This window comes from Leucoraja erinacea, chromosome 8 (genome assembly GCF_028641065.1).
Source record: "Leucoraja erinacea ecotype New England chromosome 8, Leri_hhj_1, whole genome shotgun sequence".
NCBI lineage: Eukaryota > Metazoa > Chordata > Chondrichthyes > Rajiformes > Rajidae > Leucoraja > Leucoraja erinaceus.
Window position 1 is genome coordinate 3,374,213 of NC_073384.1, and position 23,015 is coordinate 3,397,227.

At 44.8% G+C, this 23,015-nt stretch overlaps 1 protein-coding gene across 1 annotated transcript in view; it reads left to right on the forward strand.

Moving 5' to 3' along the window:
* nup133 (nucleoporin 133) overlaps positions 1 to 23,015 on the forward strand; it is a 58,958-nt gene that overhangs the window by 32,251 nt on the left and 3,692 nt on the right. The window contains 10 exon segments of the mRNA XM_055638886.1: positions 1,039 to 1,133; positions 6,430 to 6,654; positions 10,534 to 10,656; positions 12,049 to 12,148; positions 13,511 to 13,762; positions 14,692 to 14,825; positions 15,750 to 15,908; positions 18,270 to 18,405; positions 21,992 to 22,110; positions 22,797 to 22,877. Of these exon segments, the coding sequence (XP_055494861.1) occupies positions 1,039 to 1,133; positions 6,430 to 6,654; positions 10,534 to 10,656; positions 12,049 to 12,148; positions 13,511 to 13,762; positions 14,692 to 14,825; positions 15,750 to 15,908; positions 18,270 to 18,405; positions 21,992 to 22,110; positions 22,797 to 22,877 (1,424 nt within the window).

Genomic DNA, 23,015 nt, shown 5'->3' on the forward strand with positions numbered 1-23,015 from the left:
TTCAGCCAGCTTCTTATCCATGCTAATATCTTTGGTCTAATATTGTGGGTTCTAATTTCCTTTAGCAGCCTCATGTGTGTCACCTTATCAAAGACCTGAAAATCCAGGTGAAAAACATCTCTCCCCCCCCCCCCCCCCCCCCCCCCCTTCCCCCCCCCCCCCCCCCCCCTTTAGTTGCGTATTGACCACTCCTTCTCACACTGGTGTCGATTTTGCCTCACCGTAGACTGCTCAACCTCCAATGTTCCAAAGAAAACAATCCAAGTCTGTCCATCCTCTCCCTGTATCTGAATACAGGCATCATTCTGGTAAACCTCTTCTGCACTCTTTCCAAAGCATCTTTATCCTTACTAGAATGGGGCAACCAGAACTGCACATAGTACTCGAATTCCGGCCGAATGGAAGTCCTATAAAGCTGCACAAACATACCATATGACTATAGTTTTATGTTAATTTCAGGGAATTTTGGAAATGGACTCCAAGATCTCTCCTTGCGTCAATGCTGCTAAGGGTCTTGATATTAATGGTACACTTTCTCTTTACACTTGATCTCCCAAACTGCAACTTGCTTGGATTAGATCTGCCATTTTTGCAGCTGATCAATATCCGACTGTATACTTTGAAAGCCTTCCTCACAGTCCGTGACCATAGCAATCTCGGTGTCATTCGCAAACTTACTAACCAACCCGTCTTAAGTTAATATCCAAGTCGTCTATTAATGTAAAATACACCCGAGGTCCCAACACTGTTCAAACACTTTTGGAGTTGTGATCACTTTCAGCGGGCCAGACTCGCTTCCCAGCGCAAGGTCCAAAAGGCACAACCTCTACCTTTGGCTTTGGTGCTTGTTGCAATTATGTTTTTTTAAATGGCACTTCTCTTCTCATGTTCATGGCAGAATACACCTGGTGAAAAATACTGCTCTATTAATCAATAAGATGGCACTTTGAAAGCATGTGCCTTAAAGATTGCAGCAAGTGCCTAATTTGATTGAATATTCTATTAGAATATTAGAATGTCACCCTCATCTCTTCACAGATGGGAATAGATTCAGCAACACCTCTTTGCTGTTGCTTCATCAACTGGAAGATAAAATGAAGGCTCATTACTGTTTGATGGAATTTCTTCGGGATGTAAGTTTTTGCTTAGATTTACACAGTGCCTTTCATGACCTTGGTGTCATGTCACAGATGTTGAATACTTCTCCTGTCAGCTTTCTTTCCCCCACCCCTACAATCAGTCTATGTAAGATCCCGACCCCAAACGTCACCTATCCATGTGGGCTGTGGGCCGAGGAGCTTTTTCATTCAAGTTCACCCAACTCATGGAATTACCTGAATTTTTTAACATATTGTGTAAAAATATTATATAAATCATACCTGAAACTCATCAAGAACAAAACCTGCACATTTAAAAAAAATATGAAAAAAAATTCCAATTTTCCAAGTAGTAATTGTCCAATCAATGCACGTTTGACGTTGAGATCGGGCGCAAATTGACCAATCCCGCGCTTTGTTTTATGGTCGTTAGGCAGCGAGGACCCTGGGATCATGGCTGCCTCCTCATTACATCAAAACATTAGCAAGGTTTCCAAGGAATAAAGGTAATGCTAACCTTGCTGATAATTTTGTTTTTCAATTGATTTATCTTTATAAAGTTATGATGTGAACTGTAAAATAAAAATGATAAATAACAAATGTAGAGTTAGGGTTAGGGTCAAGGTCAGGGTCAGTCGATCGGTCAGGCCTGTCGGTAGGCCGAAGGATGCTGTGGTGGATCTGTCGGTCCACCTGTGGGTGGTGAGAGTGCTCGGGCCGCCGGTGGGTGGTGAGAGTGCTCGGGTCGCCGGTGGGTGCTACGGGGAGTCGGTCGGGCTGTCGGACGGCCGGTGTTGCAGAGAGCGAGCAGGCGGTCTGAAGGAGCCGGTGCTATGGTGGTGCTGAAGGCGGCCCGGGCTGTGTGCAGGGCAGTGCTGCTCCCCACCTTCATCACTACGATGATCGAGAAGGGCATGCTGACAGAAGTGGACCTGCTGAACGGCCACATGTATGGAGCCCGCAGCCAGTTTCAAAGCGGCTCCAGCTCCAGCCATGGGCAGCTCTGAAGGGGGGGAGAGTTAGGGTTAGGGTTAGGGTTAAGGTCAGGCATTTTCCTGTCAGTGGAAGATGCCTTATCCTTCCCCCAGCCTGGCACTGCTCCAGTCCCACTATGGCCGTGACCTCCACTCTGCACACGTTCATGTTCATGTGGGGTTCAGTAAACCGGGGAACCCACATGAACTGCCCTCACCCATTAATTAGGCTGGTTCAGGAGCCGGACCTCTGCAGCAGTCTCATTCAAAATACCCACTCACAAGTATATCCATTATATTATTTTTATATAATATAATTATACATAATTACATATGATTAGTCATATTCACATCATATACAGTCATATATATATTGTACAATAATATATGGTTCAAATAGACTGCATCATGGAAATAGGCTCCCCATGGTGTAATATGGGCATTGGACACTAGATGGCGCTTACTTTTTCGATATCATTTTCTAATTAGTTTAAATAATTAATGTGCAACTTTTGGCACTAACAAGTTATGACTTCCTTCTCAATTATATTTTATCTAAATCTGTGCAAAATTTCATGTAGTTCCGAGAGTTGATTTCTAGACACATTTTGATGCTCGGCCCACAGCCTAATGTTCTCTTGAGATGCTGCCTGACCCGCTGTGCTATTCTGGCACTGTGTCTTCTATTGAATACTGTTTGTTGAAGTAGTGTATTGAAGCTAAAATCGTGCAGTGCTGTAGAGACCCCACAAAGAGAAAGGATAAATGGCCAAATGTTCAAATTTTGCTGACGGTTTGGAATTCACACCAGGAATCTCGCCTTCTTCCTCTTCAAATAGTATATTAACCCGAATGCAGTATAAAATCTGACACTCGACATAGAAAAATAGGTGCAGGTGTAGGGCCTTCATGCCTGATCAACTAGAATTAGTACCCCATTCCTGCTTTTTCCCCCATATCCCTTGATTCCTTTAGCCCTAAGAGCTGAATCTAACTCTCTTGAAAACATCCAGCAAATTGGCCTCCACTGCCTTCTATGGTAGAGAATTACACAGATTCACAACTCTCTGGGTGAAGAGGTTTTTCCTCATCTCAGTCCTAAATAGCTGACCCCTTATTCTTGAACTGTGACCCCTGGTTCTGGACTCCCCCAACATGGGGAACATTTTCCCTGCATCTAGCCTGTCTGATTCTTTAAGAATTTTACATGCTTCTATAAGATCCCCTCTCATCCTTCTAAATTCCAGTGAATACAAGCCCAGTCGACACATTCTTTCATCATATGTCGATCCCGCCATTCCGGAAATTACAACTGCAGTAGGATCTTCTTGCTCCTGAACTCGAATCCTCTTGCAATGAAGGCCAACATGCCATTAGCTTTCTTCGCTGCCTGCTGCACCTGCATGCTTACTTTCAGTGACTGATGTACAAGCACACCCAGGTCTTGTTGCACCTCCCCTTTTCCTAATCTGACACCATTCAGATAATAATCTGCCTTCCTGTTCTTGCCACCAAAGTGGATAACCTCACATTTATCCGCACTATATTGCATCTGCCATTCATCTGTCCACACACCCAACCTATCCAAGTCACCCGGCAGCCTCATAGCATCCTCATTGCAGCTCACACTGCCACCCAGCGTTGTGTCATCCGCAAACTTGGACAAGTCATATTTAATTCCCTCATCTAAATCGTTAATATATATTGTAAATAACTGGGATCCCAGCACCGAGCCTAGCGGCACCCCATTAGTCACTGCCTGCCATTCTGAAAAGGGCCCATTAATTCCTACTCTGCTTCCTGTCGGCCAACCAGTTCTCTATCTATGTCGAACAATCACTGTTCCAGGCGTACACGAACTCTATCCCCGAACTCTTAACTCCGCTACATTGACGATTAATTTTCATCCTACACTCAAATTTACTTGGACCATCTCCGACATCTCCCTACCGTTTGCAGATCTCACCAGGACTGGGCTGCTCAAGATCAAGGGTCAGTGGCTGAAGGACATGACAGCATGCTGGGGGTACAATATCTAAATAAATAAATAAATAAATAAATAGATAAATAAATAAAAAGGTATTGCGTACAGTTTTGGTCTCCTAATCTGAGGAAAGACATTCTTGCCATAGAGGGAGTACAGAGAGGGTTCACCAGACTGATTCCTGGGATGTCAGGACTTTCATATGAAGACCGACTGGATAGACTCGGTTTGTACTCACTAGAATTTAGAAGATTGAGGGGGGATCTTATAGAAATTTACAAAATTCTTAAGGGGTTGGACAGGCTAGATGCAGGAAGATTGTTCCCGTTGTTGGGGAAGTCCAGAACAAGGGGTCACAGTTTAAGGATAAGGGGGAAATCTTTTAGGACCGAGATGAGGAAATCTTTTTTCACACAGAGAGTGGTGAATCTGTGGAATTCTGTGCCACAGAAGGCAGTTGAGGCCAGGTCATTGGCTATATTTAAGAGGGAGTTAGATGTGGCCCTTGTGGCTAAAGGGATCAGGGGGTATGGAGAGAAGGCAGGTACAGGATTCTGAGTTGGATGATCAGCCATGATCATATTGAATGGCGGTGCAGGCTTGAAGGGCCGAATGGCCTACTCCTGCACCTATTTGCTAAGTTTCTATGTTTCACCGTCTCCATCACAGGAGACAGACTATTGACTGACATCTATTACAAACCTACTGACTCCCATAGCTATCTAGACTACACTTCTTCCCACCCTGCTTCCTGTAAAGACTCTATCCCATACTCCCAATTCCCCCGTCTACGCCGCATCTGCGCCCAGGATGATGTTTTCCATACCAGGTCAGCGGAGATGTCCTCATTCTTTAGGAAACGGGAGTTCCCCTTTTCCATTATAGATGAAGCTCTCACTAGTCTCCTCGGTATTTCCTGCAGCTCCGCTCTTGCTCTGTCTCCCCCCATTCACAACAAGGACAGACTCCCCCTTGTCCTCACCTTCCACCCCATCAGCCATCGCATACAGCATATAATCCTCCAACATTTTTGCCACCTCCAACGGGATCCCACCACTGGCCACATTTTCCCATCTCCACCCCTTTCTGCTTTCCACGGAGACCGTTCCCTCCGCAACTCCCTGGTCAACTCGTCACTTCCCACCCAAACCATCCCCATCCCAGGTACTTTCCCCTGCAACTGCAGGAGATGCAACTGCTGTCCCTTTACATCCCCCCTTGACTCCATCCAAGGACCCAAACAGTCCCAGGTGAGACAGAGGTTCCACTCAAGAGCATCAGGCCTCCACCTGCCCAAACCATCCCACCCAAACCATTGTCAGCAGCAGGTGGCCATTCCACCTTCCACCCACAGCTGCCCCATAAGGCAGCCCTTGCCTGCAACTCCAACAGGGCTGCACTTACTGTCCCTTTACAAACAGCCCCCCACTCTGAGACAGAGGCATCACGACCCCACTCCAGGTGAGTCTAGAGGTACCACCATGCGTCTGTTGATTCATTTTATATTTATGAAAGATACTTAAATTAATTATTTATCCCAAATAAATTCTATAAACAAAAATAATTTGACCAAATTCACCATAAACTAATAAAATATTAAAAGAAAATAAAAAGATAAAGAAAATAAAATAAGAAAATAACTTACATCCCCAAATAAAATCCATGTCCCCTCTAACTGTATCCCACCAGCAATTGACCTGAACTCCACACCAGGGTCGGCGATCGTCCAACCTCAGTCCTGCATTCACCTCCTGAAAATGCAGGAACCGCACGGCGATTTGCTGTTTCACTCAGTCCTCCAACCTCCTGATCTACCGTTGTCCAACACACAACAGATAAAGAGAGAGACAAATTCCTTTAACCCCCTCCCATTCTCAATGACCTTTCTTGGTTTACCGCCTCCAAATGTCACTGTAACCTGAAGAAACAGGTGTCACAAATGCAAGAACAAGCACCTCTTTTCGCTTGATTTCCCCGACTTGAAAATCATATTGCTCACTGGACTGACCCCCTCGTAAATCTGTTGGGCCTCCTCCATTGTCAGAGTGAAGACCAGCGCAAATTGGAGGAACAGCACCTCATATTTTGCTTGATTTCCCCTTCATAAATCCATGCTCACTGTGACTGATCGTAAATCCATGTTGACTATAACCGATCATAAATCCATGCTGACTTTGACTGATTGACAATGTCAATACTAGACAGTATTGCTTGTGTTATGGAAAGGGACTCAAATCCCTGACTTGATTGCAGTGACACTGGGTCACAGACCTAATGAAGCAAATGCCTCATGGATGACTCCCCACTGAATCTTTGATATGACTGGAACTTGGAAACCTTGCGTCCCTTTTGATAATTTTCTTTCTTATAATAGATGGAGCTACTGAATCGGCTTGATACTGTTTCGGTGCGAGGATTCCTCACGGCAACTCGCCTTTTACTTTGTGAACATGCTGAGAAACTCTCTGCTGCCCTTGTTCTAAAAAACTACCACACCAAGCTTCCTGACCTCGTAAATGCAGCGATTAATTCTGCTCTGGGTAAGCAGAAAAAGAGTGTTTCACAGAACCTGACAGCAGCGGATGTTTTCTTCAGAGAGGTACAAGCTTCATTTTCTGTGCGACAAGTACTGTATTTACTTTGAGATAATGCAAATGTTATTTCTAATATTGAATGGAAAGCTGAGCTGAAGGAGGATGTAGTACGAAAGGCAGCATTGCTGCAACTGGAGTCTGAGACACACAGCAGAGATTTGTAGTCCAAGCATTCATTTCTAGAAATGCTGATAAAATGGAAAAGGGAGCAACATGGCTTCAGGCTAATTACTTGGTTCATGCCGGGATTGACTCTATTCTTCCCAGTCAGCGCCCATTGCTTATTTTCTCTTTTCTGCTCTCACACTTCTAAATATTTATATTTTATAATTTGAGATTGGTCTTGCCAGAATAATGACTGGCTTGTACTGGCTTTGAAAAATTCACAGACCTTTTTGCTGAGCCACCGCTGAAGCTGAGCCAATGTGAATCATAAACAGCAACTGAACGGCAGAGATATAATTTAAACACTGGCAGAAATTGGGGCAGTCAATAGAAGCGTCTTGAGAACAGCCGGTGTTACTGTCAAGCCAAGTCAAGTTTATTCGTCACATACACATACGAGATGTGCAGTGAAATGAAAGTGGCAATGCTCGCGGACTATTGTGCAAAAAGCCAAACAAACAAACAAACAACCAAACAAATTATAAACACAATCATAAACACACACATATTCTTTTACATATTAAATATTGGAAGGAAAAACGTTCAGTAAAGTTAGTCCCTGGTCTAACTGTCAAAGATGTACCATTGTGTATGAAGGTAAACAAATCTCCAGGGCCTGATCAGATATGTCCGAGGACATTGTGGGAAACGAGAGAGGAAATTGTAGGAGCCGTAGTTGAAATTTACGATTAGTCCTTAAATACAGGGGAGGTGCCGGAAGACCGGAGGAGGCAAATGTTGTGTCTCTATTCAAGAAGGGCTGCAGGGAAAATGCTGGGAACTATAAGTCAGTGAGCTTAACAACTGTAGTTGGAATGTTACTAGAGAGTATTCTGAGGAATAGGTTATACAGGCATTTGGGTGGGCAAGGTCTGATTAGGGACAGTCAGCATGGTTTTGTACGTGGGAGGTCGTGTCTCACAAATGTGATTGATTTTTTTTGAAGACGTGGCCAAAAGGGTCGATGAGAGAAAAGCTGTAGATGTTGTATATATGGATTTCATTAAGGCGTTTGACAAGGTTCCACATGGTAGGCTACTCTGGAAGGTTAGATCGCATGGGATCCAAGGAGAGATAGCTGAATGAATTGGCTTCATGGAAGAAAACAGAGGGTGATGGTGGAAGGTTGCTACTCGGACTGGAGGCCTGTGACGGCCCGTTACTGTTTGTCATTTGGGTGAGAACATACAGGGCAAGATTAGCAAGTTTGCTGATGATACCAAAGTGGGTGGTTTTGCAGACAGTGAAAGATTGCAGCAGGATCTTGATCGATTGGCCAGGTGTGTTGAGGAATTTAATACAGAGATCGTGCATTTTAATATTGAGGTCTTGCATTTTGTAACAAGGGCAGGACCTACACGGTGAATGGTGTAGTGTGGAGAGTGTTGTCGAGCAGAGGGATCTAGGAGTGGAGGTTCATGGCTCCTTGAAGGTGGAGTCGCAGGTAGATAAGGTGGTCAAAAAGACCTTTGGCACTTTGGCCTTCATCAGTCAGAATTTTGAGTATAGAAGTTGGGAGGTCATGTTGCAGTTGTATAAGACGTTGGTGAGACCGCATTTAGAGTATTGTGTTCAATTCTGGGCACCATATTATAGGAAAGATATTGTCAAGCTTGAATGTGTTCAGAGAAGATTTGCGAGGCTGTTGCCAGGACTAGAAGGTGTGAGCTATAGGGAGAGGTTGAGTAGGCTGGGTCTATATTCCTCGGAGCGCAGGAGGATGAGGGTTGATCTTATAGAAGTGGATAAGATTAGAGGCGGAATAGATCGGGTAGATGCGCAGAGTCTCTTGCCTATTGTAGGGGATTCGAGGACCAGAGGACATTGGTTTAAGGAGAAGGGGAAAAGATTTAATAGTAATCTGAAGGGTAACCTTTTCACACGAAAAGTCAAGTCAAGTTTATTTGTCACATACACATACGAGATGTGTAGTGAAATGAAAGTGGCAATGCTCGCAAACTTTTGTGCAAAAGACAAACAACAAAACAACCAAACAAATTATAAACACAATCATAACACACATATTCTTTTACATAATAAATAATGGAAGGAAAAACGTTCAGTAGAGTTAGTCCCTGGTGAGATAGGCGTTTACAGTCCGAATTGCCTCTGGGAAGAAACTCCTTCTCAACCTCTCCGTTCTCACCGCATGGCAACGGAGGCGTTTGCCTGACCGTAGCAGCTGGAACAGTCCGTTGCAGGGGTGGAAGGGGTCTCCCATGATTTTATTTGCTCTGGAGTTGCACCTCCTGTTGTATAGTTCCTGCAGGGGGGTGAGTGAAGTTCCCATAGTGCGTTCGGCCGAACGCACTACTCTCTGCAGAGCCTTCTTGTCCTTGGCAGAGCAATTCCCAAACCAGATGGTAATGTTCCCAGACAAGATGCTTTCCACCGCCGCTGCGTAGAAGCACTGGAGGATCCTCGGAGACACTCTGAATTTCCTCAATTGCCTGAGGTGGTAAAGGCGCTGCCTTGCCTTACTCACGAGTGCTGAGGCGTGTGATGCCCATGTCATATCCTCAGAGATGTATACTCCCAGATATTTAAAACAGTTCACCCTATCCACAGGATCCCCATTTATCCTCAATGGTGTGTACGTCCTCGGATGATGTGCCCTCCTAAAGTCCATGATCAGCTCCTTTGTTTTATTGGTGGTGGGTGTATGGAACAAGTTGTCGGAGGAGGTAGTTGAGGCTGGGACTATTCCAATGTTAAAGAAACAGTTAAGACAGGTACAGGGATAGGATAGTGTTTAGAGGGATGAGGACCAAACGACACCAGGTGGGACTAGTGTAGCTGGGACAATTTGGCCAGTGTGGGAAAGTTGGGCTGATGGGGCTGTTTCCACGCTGTATCTCTCTATGACTGGCAACTGAGAGTAGATTCAAATTCAGATTCAATCTTTATTGTCATTGTGCAGTGTATAGTACAGAGACAACGAAATGCAGTTAGCATCGTCCCAAAAGAGCGAAAATGGAATAATGAGCAATAAATATATATACGTACATACAGTAGTAGTAGTGCAATTTTTCTGGGGGATGGAGTGTCCGGGGGGGGGGGGGGACTGGCAATCACCTAGGTGCAGAGTTAAGTAATGTAACAGCCGCAGGGAAGAAGTTGTTCCTGGACCTGCTGGTCCGGCAACGGAGAGACCTGTAGCGCCTCCTGGATGGGAGGAGGGTAAACAGGCTGTGGCTGGGGTGTGGGGCTGACGTGTAATATTTGGGGTGCATCAAGTTAGTTGTTTGATAGATCTTTTCCAAATCAGCACCAAAACGTAGCTGTGGTTAGCACGTGGAATGTTGATGGCAAGAGGCCAAAACAAGATAACTTCCCTCAGTCCATCGTTGACAAAATTTACAATGTACTAGCGGCAATGAAGTTCGTAGCCCAGTTCAGCGGCAGTGTTGTGACTCACCGAGTGTGGGACATTGACAGGGCAGGTGCCCAGGCAGTCGGGTAGGTGTTGCTGCTCAGGTAGAGAGAAAGCCTATGGCCAGAAAATCTTTGCCCTACAATGTTCCTGCTGTCTAGCTAAGAGCTTACATTTAAAGAAGAGCTCTTTTTTTTTTTAAAGTCTTCTCAACTGAAACCAAGAAAATACATATTTGCTGTACTTTGATACCAGGCAGGTCAGTTACCCTCTCCATAAATGCGTTTTTAAAGGGGGCTTGCATTTTATTGTAGGTGCAGTCCTACAATGTACCTTTGTTGCACAGGTCTCCCAGATCGATACAGCATTTGAATCGTTGTTGGAGGAAGAAGAAAATATTTTGGAGGAGAACGATCCCGTCTCCCTGGAGTGGGCTCAAGTAGCTGTCAATGTTAACAATATCCTGAAGGTACAGCATTCTCACAATCTGAATGTTTTAAACAGCCAGTTTCCTAAACAATATTGTGTTGGAAGCCCGGGGGGATGGGGAAGAGATTCAGTTTTGTGATGTGATCGGAGGCAAGGCTGTGAAGGAAGACTTGGGTTTAACAAGACAATCTTCAGCCAGGAATTAACCCCAGGTTTGTGTAGAGCTGGGAATTGGATGTATGTGAGAGTGCTCATGTGTCACTGCAATTTTTGTGGCGGCTCGTGCCACTGGGGTAGATTATCTGTGTGCTGGAGAATGAACTGTTCTGCAGAAGAACATAATATAATTCTGCTTGAACTTTCTTTCCTTGGCACTGTGTCTCCCTCTCCCCTGCTGAAATGTTTTTGTTTTAGATGATCGGTAAGCCTGCACATTAGGGTCAGTACGCTGGTGTATTATCTATCTGCTACACAGCTGGTGTGCCAGCATATGTGAGGATGTGGCTGGGAAGACGCCCACTGAAATGGCTTCTTTAGCAGTTATGTTATTAGTTATATTGGGAAGCAAGAACTTAAAAACTCCCATGTCAGTTTAGAATATCTCACTGTTCGCTTGTAAATAGTTTTATTTTCACATCAGCTTGTTCAGAGCTGTTCCTATTTTGAAGTCTCCTAAAGCTAAAGCTTGCTTTTGGTGTGGTCTATACCTTGTTGAGAGGCAATCACTGCATTAGCTGTGTGATTATTAAATGGCTGCAGCCAGAAAAGATGGAAAAATATTGAAAGTTCCTTTTATAGCCTGGAATTTTTAGCTGGACTAATTCAAGATAATCTAAAAGCTAGTTAATATATGATGATAGACACAAAAGGCTGGAGTAACTCAGCAGGACAGGCAGCATCTCTGGAGAGAAGGAATGGGTGACATTTTGGGTCAAGACCCTTCTTCTGTAGAAGGTCTTGACCCGAAACGTCACCCATTCCTTTTCTCCAGAGATGCTGCCTGACCTGCTGAGTTACTCCAGCCTTTTGTGTCGCTTTGGTTTAAACGAGCATCTGCAGTTCCTTCCTACTAATTTAATAGGTAACCTGTGTAAGAATTTGTCACACTGCTTGTCAGCTATAAGTCTAGGCTGTGATGACAGCGTATGGGATGCTAGTCGTAACGTAGTTGGAGACATGAATCAATGGGCAAAACCCTACGCACACTCTAACTCTCCTCTTGCTGTTGTGTACGGTGCCCTAGAATGGCCCGGAACTTCCAATGTTTAGGATATTATATTGAAGCAACTAAATAAGTTGGAAAAGTGCTAGATGAATAAAATGGAAATATATCGCATCCTAGGCCCAAGCAGCAGAATTCCTGCTGTCTCGTGTCTAAGAGGTACTGAGCCTGGGTAGACACTTGAGTAACACAACTTAATCTGATGTGCAGGATATGTTGCATGCAGCAGTGCACCATCGACACAACAAGAGTTCATTGTACAAGTCAGAAGAGGATGCAGAACGGGAGCCCGAGTACATTCCTTGGACAGGTGAGATGGGATGTATTGTTGAATGAATAATTGAGCAGGCTTAGGATCGAGTGGGTTTAGAACATACCATGTTCTATTGCAAATAAAAATGGGAACGCTGGAAACATTCACTAGGTCAGATAGCATCTGTGAAAAGAGAATCAGAATGTTTCAAGTTGAAGACTTTGTCAGAACTGGAAAACAAAATGTCAGCTGGTTTCAAGTTGAAGGACATCAGACAAAGGAATGTTGCTGTTAAGATGAAACTAGATTTGGGATTGGTTTATTATTATCATGTGTACTGAGATAAAGTGAAAAGCTTTGTTTATGTTATCCGGTCAAATCATAGTTAACATGAGCAGAATCAAACCATACACGTAAAAAAGGTACAGTAACGCGAAAAATACCAGAGTACTGAATGTAGTATTACAGCATTTTTAATGTTATGGTTGCAGAGGAAAAGTGCAAGAATTGCCATAAGGTAGGTTGGAAGATCGGGACTACAGCATAGTTTATGGGAGGACTGTTCACTAGCCTTACAGTAGGGAAGAAGCTGTTCCTGAGTCTGGTGGTATGTGTTGTCAAGCATTTGTATAATCTGCCCGATTGGAGAGGTGGAGAAGAGGGAATGACTGGGGTGAAAAGATTTGCTTTATGGATTAATTAGGTCATTAAGCTAATGGGAGCAGTTAGACTGAACACAAATTAAGCAGGTGGGATGAAAACACATAGGGACAAAGTCGAATACACAAGGATGTTATTATTACTATTACCACAACTTCCTTCCTGAGCGTTCCTGATGGCTACACCTGTGGGAAATGTGTCCAGTTCCAGCTCCTGACTCAGTTCCCAGTGTCATCCATTTTTAAAGGGCTTGCAGGAAAAGTAACATCAGCTTGTGCAGTGTGATTCCTGAGTTGACATTGACCTCCCTCCCTCCCTCCCTCCCTCTCTTTGCGTCTGGGGTAAGCATCATCATGGATGAGTTCAGAGTACGTCTGTCCTTGTTCAGGATGAGGTAATGGTGCATTGGGCAGGAGGAGGAATCTGACTTAATTAGAGTTGAGATTAATTGATTTATTCAGCAAATTGTGTTGTGGAATACATAATGGAAACAATAATGGCAACTTTCTAAAGGAAATTGACCATGTCTGGAACTGAGGAAAAAATTGCATTTTTTTGTGGAAGGAAGAGCAGGGAAGTGTCTTGAGGGGTTTACCAACAAAAAACTAACACAGATATGAGGATGGGGTAAATCACCCCCAGACATTCTACCCTTGCAAAGGGTAAATATTTTTTTTAAATTTGAGATTAACAGGAATAATTGAAATGACGATCTTCATCTTGTCACTCATTGTAATGTTCACAATTTATTATTTAAAGCTTCTAGTGGTCCATCTGGTGTGAGGAATGTGATTGTAAGGCAGACTGATATCGTGCTGAATAAAGTATATCCACAAGTTGACAGCTCCTTACGTAATACCCTCCTGGATCAACTGGTAGTGCTGCTCGACTTCTATCTGGATGGCTATGTTTGTCAACTCAAGTCAGTGGACAGACCTTCACAGCAGGATAGATACAATACCCTGGACTTGGAATACACCCAGAAACGTTCACAACTTCTCGCACAATTACGTATGTACACCAATCCAATTTTATCTATCAAACGTTTACAGAAGAGAATTCAGCAAACTACTCTACTTTCTTCAACTCTTAGAAATTGGTATTTAAGCTACCGTTAAAGAACATTTTTTTAATCTTAAAATTATTTCCTCGGCTGGTAGAAAGATAAATAGAAATTAGTTTTTCTTGTATAAAAATCAATGGTTTACTCCCGTAACCTTTCTGGAATACATACTGTTAAAAATTAGGATAGGAGAAGAATTAGGCTATTCGGCCCATCATGTCTACTCTGCCATTCAATCATGGCTGATCTATCTTTCCCTCTCAACCCCATTCTCCTGCCTTCTCCCCATAACCCCTGACACAAGTATTAATGAAGAATCGTATCTATCACTGCCTTAAAAATATCCATTGACTTGGCCTCCACAGGTTTCTGTGGCAATGAATTCCATAGTCAATTCTGACTAGAGATATTCTCCCTCATCTTCCTAAAGGAATTTCCTTTAATTCTGAGACTATGACCTCTGGTCCTAGACTCTTTCCACCAGTGGAATCATCCTCTCCACATCCACTCTACAGTGTGGAAACAGGCCCTATGGCTCAACTTACCGGCCAACATGCCCCATCTACGCTAGTCCCACCTGCCCGCACCTGGCCCATGACCCTCCATAAGAGAGAATGCTAGTCACTAAATATTTTTTATGTTGTAATAGTTTATATAAAATGAAACATTAGTACTCAGCTTGTTGTTTCAGCCCCAGATATAGAAGGATGCCAAGTCCCGTCCTCCTAACTGGAGCAGTTGCTCAGTGCTTGGCAAGCCAGTTTGCCCCTAATGTGTAACTGGTTTCCCGCAGTAAAAGTACTTTTGGCACCTTTTGAAATCATTGCGGATGGGAATTATTTGCCTGAGGAAATACTGCCATTGTTTATGTTTTTAGTTTCTCTCAAGCAACACCAGCTGACCGCTTCCCTGGCAGAGAAATATTGTGACTTTGACATTCTGATTCAACTTTGTGAACAAACTGACAACCAGGCAAGACTACAGCACTACCTAAACCAGTTTGCAGATCAGGTGAGACCTTTCTAACTTCCTGTTCTGCTATGGATTTCAAACCCATATATCTATAGCTTTAAATTGAACATTTAAAAAAAATGAAATCAGAAGAGATTGGAGCATAAAAAGGCCATTCAGCATCTATGGAGCGAAGGAAATAGGCAACGTTTAGGGCTGAAACGTTGCCTATTTCCTTCGCTCCATAGATGCTGCTGCACCCGTTGAGTTTCTCCAGCATTTTTGTCTACCTTCTGAAAAAGCAGCTGGATGGATTTGGAGCTTCAAGGTGAGGGCACTGACACCTGGGCTGCCAACTACAAATGTTCTTCATGGTTTCAGAAAAATGTCAACAAAATAGAGAGTACAGAGGAGATTTACTAGAATGTTGCCTGGGTTTCAACAACTAAGTTACAGAGAAAGGTTGAATAAGTTAGGTCTTTATTCTCTGGAGCGCAGAAGGTTAAGGGGGGACTTGATAGAGGTCTTTAAAATGATGAGAGGGATAGACAGAGTTGACGTGGATCAGCTTTTCCCTGTGAGAAAAGGGAAGATTCAAACAAGAGGACATGACTTCAGAATGAAGGGACAGAAGTTTAGGGGTAACATGAGGGGGAACTTCTTTACTCCGAGAGTGGTAGCGGTGTGGAATGAGCTTCCAGTGGAAGTGGTGGAGGCAGGTTCGATGGTATCATTTAAAAATAAATTGGATAGGCATATGGATGAGAAGGGAATGGAGGGTTATGGTATGAGTGCAGGCAGGTGGGACTAAGGGAAAATAATTGTTCGGCACGGACTTGTAGGGCTGAGATGGCCTGTTTCCGTGCTGTAATTGTTATATGATTATATGGTTCTTCATTGTTTATTTCTTGACACAAGCAAGTATAATACTTTATTTCAAGTACTTCAAGGGGAGTAACTGATGAAGGTCTTTTAATTGAATAGAACTTTTCCGACTTCCTGTTTCGCTGGTACATGGAAAAGGGAAAAAGAGGGAAGCTGCTGTGCCCGCCAGTGGCCCAACATGCCCAGCTGGCTCATTTCCTGCAGTCGCACCAACACCTCAGCTGGCTGCATGAGATCAACATCCACAACTTTGATAAGGTAATGGTCCTGCCTAATGTTAACTGCACTTGCCCACTGCTCAATGAGTAGACTCGAAACAAAGCAAAATGTTAGAGAGGCAGGAGATGAAAGTCTCAATGGAAACGTTGATGTTTAGTTGTAAGCCCTGGTCTTTAATCTGGTTCATGTTTAACCATGTGTTGTTGCAGGTGAAGTCAGCATTCAACACCTGTCTATTTTTGCCTTGAGACTGTTCTTAGGGGCCCTGTGACCAGTGGAGAATTGGCCCTTGGGGATCATACACCCATTGGGGGGGGGGGGGGGGGGGTGGGAGTCAGATACTAGTGTACACATTGAAGTGTGGAGACAGATACTAGTGTACACATTGAAGTGTGGAGACGGATACTAGTGTACACATTGGGGGAGTGGGTGACAGATACTAGTGTACACATTGGGGGAGTGTGGAGACAGAAACTAGTGTACACATTGGAGTGTGGAGACAGATACTAGTGTACACATGGGGGAGTGTGGATATGGATACGACTAGTGTTGAGGTTTACATCCAAGATGTAACTAGCAAAGATCCTATAGCAGAGCAAGATGGGCTACTCCTGCTAAATGCAATGGGCTGACGTGTAGTACGCTATGGAGGGGATCCTGGGCATTTTTCCCCGCCCATTTTAGCAACCTGAGCCTACCTGACCCGACCCGACTCGCAGTGTAATCAATGTTGCGGGGGCAACAGTTTGTGTGGGTTAGATTCATAAATCTGTCAGTTCAAACTTCTTGTCAAGAATAAAATTTGACTCTGGTAATTGTCTTTTTTAATGTTTTTTAAATCATTTCTTTTTAAATGGCTCACAAACAGTGTTTGAGTTGATTTTGTAGTAACCGGAACCGACCCGACTCGCAGGGTAATTGACAGGGGGGGAACTTTTTGTGTGTGATATAGGGTTAGATTCATAATTCTGTTAGTTCATAATTCTGTTAATTCTTGTTAAAGAATAAAATGTTTATAAACACACATACATGAAAATTATATAAATGTATATAATCATATACCACACACACAATTATATTTCTTCTGATCCAATAATGAACTTTATTTCAGACTAGACAAGGGACATTAAATAAAGAAACATTGTAAATAAGAAACATTGTAAACCTCCCCGCAACTTCACACACACTAGGCCTTATCCCCCCCGGCACTCCCCGGCCTCCCTCTCGCGCACTACTGTCTCCCCCTCTCCCGGCTGCCCCACACTCCCTCTCCCGCTGCCCCGGGCCCCACACTCCCTCTCCCGCTGCCCCGGGCCCCACACTCCCTCTCCCGCTGCCCCGGGCCCCACACTCCCTCTCCCGCTGCCCCGGGCCCCACACTCCCACTCCCGCTGCCCCGGACCCCACACTCCCTCTCCCGCTGCCCCGGACCCCACACTCCCTCTCCCGCTGCCCCGGGCCCCACACTCCCTCTCCCCGCTGCCCCGGGCCCCGCACTCCCTCTCCCCGCTGCCCCGGGCCCCGCACTCCCTCTCCCCGCTGCCCCGGGCCCCACACTCCCTCTCCCCGCTGCCCCGGGCCCCCGTACCCTCTCTCCCCGGGCCCCGCACTCCCCCTCCCCCGGGCCCCACACTCCCTCTCCCGCTGCTGCCCCGGGCCCCGCACTCCTTCTCCCCGCTGCCCCGGGCCCCACACTCCCTCTCCCGCTGCCCCGGGCCCCACACTCCCTCTCCCGCTGCCCCGGGCCGCGCACTCCCTCTCCCGCTGCCCCGGGCCGCGCACTCCTTCTCCCCGCTGCCCGGGTCACGCACTGCTGCCCCGGGCCCCGCACTCCCTCTCCCGCTGCCCCGGGCCCCACACTCCCTCTCCCCGCTGCCCCGGGCCCCACACTCCCTCTCCCCGCTGCCCCGGGCCCCACACTCCCTCTCCCGCTGCCCCGGGTCCCACACTCCCTCTCCCGCTGCCCCGGACCCCACACTCCCTCTCCCCGCTGCCCCGGGCCCCAAACTCCTTCTCCCGCTGCGGATCCAATCTTTGGCCGGAAGCGAGATGGCGGAACAAGATGGCGGAGGCAGGTTGCTAAAATGAGTCATAAAATCACCCATGAATCCGCCCATGAGCGTACTACACGTTTGCGTGAGAGTAACCCATCTTGCTCTGCTATAGGATCTTTGGTAACTAGATTTGCTGTTTTATGATGTGCTGTACACATTACATAATTTCAATACAAAATTCTGTGTCCACTGTCAAGCATGTATACTGAGTTGTTGGGCCTCACCTTTAACCCCAGCCTTTGCACGGTGTTAGTGAAACCATGGGGGAACTGGGAAGAAAACAATACCAGGCTCTTGAGCAGGGGCATATTTTTGTACCCATGCAATTAATTTTCAATTGTTACAGGCTCATCAAACATTACTGAATCTTGCTAACATGGAGTTACGATACTTTGCAAAGAAGAAAACTCTCTTGAGCCTCAGTAAACTCTCTGCATTTGCTTCTGATCTCCCTGAGGACCGTCTGCGTGAGAGGATGGAGGGTAATTTCTGAATAATCTCTTAAGTTGCTATTAAAGCATGATGCTGTCGATGCTGGAAATACATCAGCTCAAGGTTCCGCATGTTGGGCTGCTCTCGAAGGTTAGATCGCATGAGATCCAAGGAGCGATAGCTGAATGGATAGAAAATTGGCTTCATGGAAGGAAGCAGAGGGTGATGGTGGAAGGTTGCTTCTCGGACTGGAGGCCTGTGACTAGTGGTGTGCCACAGGGTTCGGTGTTGGGCCCGTTAATGTTTGTCATCTATATCGATGATTTGGATGAGAACATATAGGGCAAGATTAGCAAGTTTGCCGATGATACAAAAGTTAGTGGTTTTTGTTGTGAAAAATTGCAGCAGGATCTTGTTCAATTAGCCAGATGGGCTGAGGAATGGCTGATGGAATTGAATGCAGAGAAATGTGAGGTGTTACATTTTCGGATGTCAAATAAGGGTAGGACCTACAGAGTGAATGGTAGGGCTCTGGGTAGTGTTATAGAGCAGAGGGATATAGGAGTGCAGGTGCATTGATCCCTGAAGGTGGAGTCACAGGTAGATTGGGTTGTCAAAAAGGCTTTTGGCACATTGGCCTTCAACAGCTTTTGGGACATTGGTCTTCATCAGCCAGAGTATTGAGTATAGAAGTTGGGAGGTCATGTTGCAGTTGTATAAGATGTTGATGAGGTCGCTTTTAGAGTATTGGGTTCAGTTCTGGGCATCATCTTGGGACTCTCCCAATGTTCCTGATGTTGGGGGAGTCCAGAACCAGGGGTCACAGTTTAAGAATAAGGGGTAGGCCATTTAGGACTGAGATGAGGAAAAACTTTTTCACCCAGAGAGTTGTGAATCTGTGGAATTCTATGCCACAGAAGGCTGTGGGGGGGCAATTCACTGGATGTTTTCAAGATGGAGTTAGATTTAGCTCTTAAGGCTAAAGGGATATGGGGAAAAAGCAGGAACGGGGTACTGATTTTGGATGATCAGCCATGATCATATTGAATGGCTCGAAGGGCCGAATGGCATACTCCTGCACCTATTTTTCTATGTTTCTATGGGAAAGAGGTTGTCAAGCTGGTAAGGGTACAGAGAAGCTTTACGAGGATGTTGCCAGGACTAGAGGGTCTGAGCTATAAGTAGATGTTGAGTAAGCTGGGACTCTTTTGGAGCGCAGGAGGATGAGGGGAGATCTTTTAGAGGTGTATAAAATCATGAGAGGAATAGATCGGGTAGACGCACAGAATCTCTTGCCCAGAGTAGGGGAATCGACGACCAGAGGACATAGGTTTAAGGTGAAGGGGAAAAGATTTAATAGGAATCTGAGGGGTAACTTTGTCACACAAAGGGTGGTGGGTGTATGGAACAAGCTGTCAGAGGAGGTATTTGAGGCAGGGACTATACCAACGTTTAAGAAGCAGTTAGACAGGCACATGGATAGGACCGGTTTGGTGGGATATGGAGCAAAAGCAGGCAGGTGGGACTAGTGTAGCTGGGACAAGTTGGGCCGAAGGGCCTATTTCCACACTGTATCACTATGACTCAGATAACGCGTTCAGCGGCAGAATGAGTGGATGGGCTTGAAGTTGGTGGTATAACTGAGCAAACGGGACTACAGAGGCATGTGCGTGGAGCTGACCAAAGTTGACTGGAAAAGGACCCTGGCAGGGGTGACAGTGGGACAGCAATGGCAGGAATTTCTGGGAATAATCCGAAAGATGCAGAATCTTTTCATTCCAAAGAAGAAGAAGAAAGATTCTAAGGGGAGAGTGAGGTGACCGTGGCTGACAAGGGAAGTCAAGGACAGTATATAAAACTAAAAGAGAAGGAGTATAACATAGCAACGATTAGTGGGAAGCCAGAGGATTGGGAAGCTTTTAAAGAACACCAGAAGGTAACTAAAAAGGCAATATGGGGAGACAAGACGAAATACGGAGGTAAGCTAGCCAATAATATATAGAGGATAGCAAGAGTTCCTTCAGTTAGATAAAGTAAGAAAGAGGCAAGAGTGGACGTTGGACCGCTGGAGAATGATGCAGGAGAAATGATAATGGGAAATAATGACCTGGCAGAGGAATAACTGTTTAGCATCAGTCTTCACAGTGGAAGACACCAGCAATGTGCTTGAAATTCAAGAGTCAGGGGATGGAAGTTAGTGGAGTGGGTGTTACTAGGGAGAAGGTGCTTGGGAAGCTGAAAGGGCTGAAGGTGGATAAGTCACCCGAGCCAGATGGACTGCACCCTATGGTTCTGAAAGTGGTGGCTTTAGAGATTGTGGGGGCATTAATAGTGATATTTCAAGAATCACTAGTCTGGAGTGGTTCCAGATGATTGGAAAAATGCCAATATTAACTCGCTGTACAAGAAGGGAAGCAAAGCAGAATAGTGGGAACTATCGGCTGGCTAGTCAGACTTTGGTGGTTGGTAAGATTTTAAAGTCCATTATAAAGGATGTTATGGAGTACTTAGAAGTTCACGATAAAATAGAACATAATCAGCATGGCTTTGTGAAGCGGAGCTGGCTTGACAAAATTCAAGATTTTGTGGCCATGTTTGCAGATTTTACAAAAATAGGTGGGAGGGGCAGGCCGTGTAGAGGAAGCAGAGACTCTGCAGAATGACTTGGACAGGTTGGGAATGTGGGCAGAGAAGTGGCAGATGGAATATAATGTAGCAAAGTGTGGAGTCATGCATTTTTAGATTCCTCTTGCAAATCAACTTTTTGGGTGAAAAAATCAAAATTACAGTTTAATTGCACAGAAGGCAGGAAAGCTTAAATGGCAAAAGACACATTGAAGGAACAAGTGAGAAAGGTTGCACTTTGTGAGTGAATGAGATCAATACGTGTGTGAAATTATTGAATTATGACATCATCTGATGTAACGTACCTTGCGGATAAGGTGTTGTACATTGAGCTTGCGAGGGGTTTCATTGGAATGATGTAGCAAAGTGAGGTTAACGGAGCGGGGGAATATACAAAAGAATGTGATATGCAAATAATGCCAACATTCAGCAGGAGGTTTTTTTCTGAAGGAATCATCCAATTTGCGTTTGCCCTCCAGTGTAGAGCTGATCACCCTGCTTACAGTTTGAAAGACTGAAGAAGGGTCTTGACCTGAAACGTCACCATTCCATCTCTCCAGAGATGCTGCCTGACCCACTGAGTTATTCCAGCTTTTTATGTCTATCTGCAGTATGAAAGATTTCCTTTGTTTGGTTTATTCTGTATTGCGAGGCAATAGAACATGCATTTCTGATCATGTCGGCATGGGCATCTTTGATAGGGTCATGTTGAGGTTACTGGATGTGTCAAAGAATGATTCATTTGAGTAATATGAGGACATGAGTTAACGAGACTGCACTGAATTCAGGTTTATATTAACTGCTACATCTGATTGGGGTATGTTCAATAATAGAGGTCAAAGAATATTGTGCTTTATTCTCCAAATCTGAGTACATGGCCTCCAGAGCACAAACATTTTTATCAAAAATAAAGTGAGGGTATTTTGTTTTGTTGCAAGAATGGATAATAGCAAGGAGCCATGTTCTTCTTCCATCTGCAGCCGTGAGTTATTTGCATTCATTTTGTTACAGAATTGAATGCACAAGAACGGTATCTGCTTCATCAGGATACTCTCCCAATGGAGCTGATGGAAAGAAAACAGCTCAACACTGACACCATGCCTGTGTTGTCTGCTTCACAACTGATTCATGTAAGTGCACTGGATATCAACACCACAGAGAGGGCTTTAAAATCAGTGGCCATGCAGGATAGATTGGGGACAACAAACTCATTATGGGAGGTAGACAAAAATGCTGGAGAAACTCAGCAGGTGAGGCAGCATCTGGAGCGAAGGAAATAGGCAACGTTTCGAGTCGAAACCCTTCTTCGACCCGAAACGTTGCCCATTTCCTTCGCTCCATAGATGCTGCCTCACCCGCTGAGTTTCTCCAGCATTTTGTCTACCTTTGATTTTCCAGCATCTGCAGTCCCTTCTTAAACAAACTCATTATGGGAGATGGTTATACCGTGACTATGCCCACCAAAGAGAAATGTCAGCTGATTTATTTTAGAAATATGAAGGTTTGCTTGCATAAATAGGAAAAGATTAATTTCCTGTGGTCAGAAATAATGACTTCAAGACATCATGCTGCCTTGCATAGAAAGCTTTGGCACAGAGCTGACAAAATAATTAGATGACTAATTCTAGTTGTGCGCAGATTTTGTTTCTCTTTCAACTTCTCCCGTGTTGTTATGAAGCATGAACTTGTATCTTGCTTATACGAGCAAAAGATGCTTGCTCCAAGTATTTTAGTCTCATCATCACCCACTTTTATTTTCCATGGGAGGTACTTGTTCTGTTCCACATTAATTCCGATTAATGTTCAATTCTTCCAGCTTTACATCGGTGATGACAACATAAGAGCGAATGACTATGATTTCAAGAAGGCACTTGATCTATTGGAGTTTGTTGAGAAGGTACAGATAAAATTCAATCATTACTTGATCTCAAAACATGTCAATTCCCTATGTTAGTTGTTACTTTTGTGCTGATTAAAACCTAATCGAATGGATTAAAAACATTCTCTACTTCCTTGCCACAGTTTCACTTTCTAG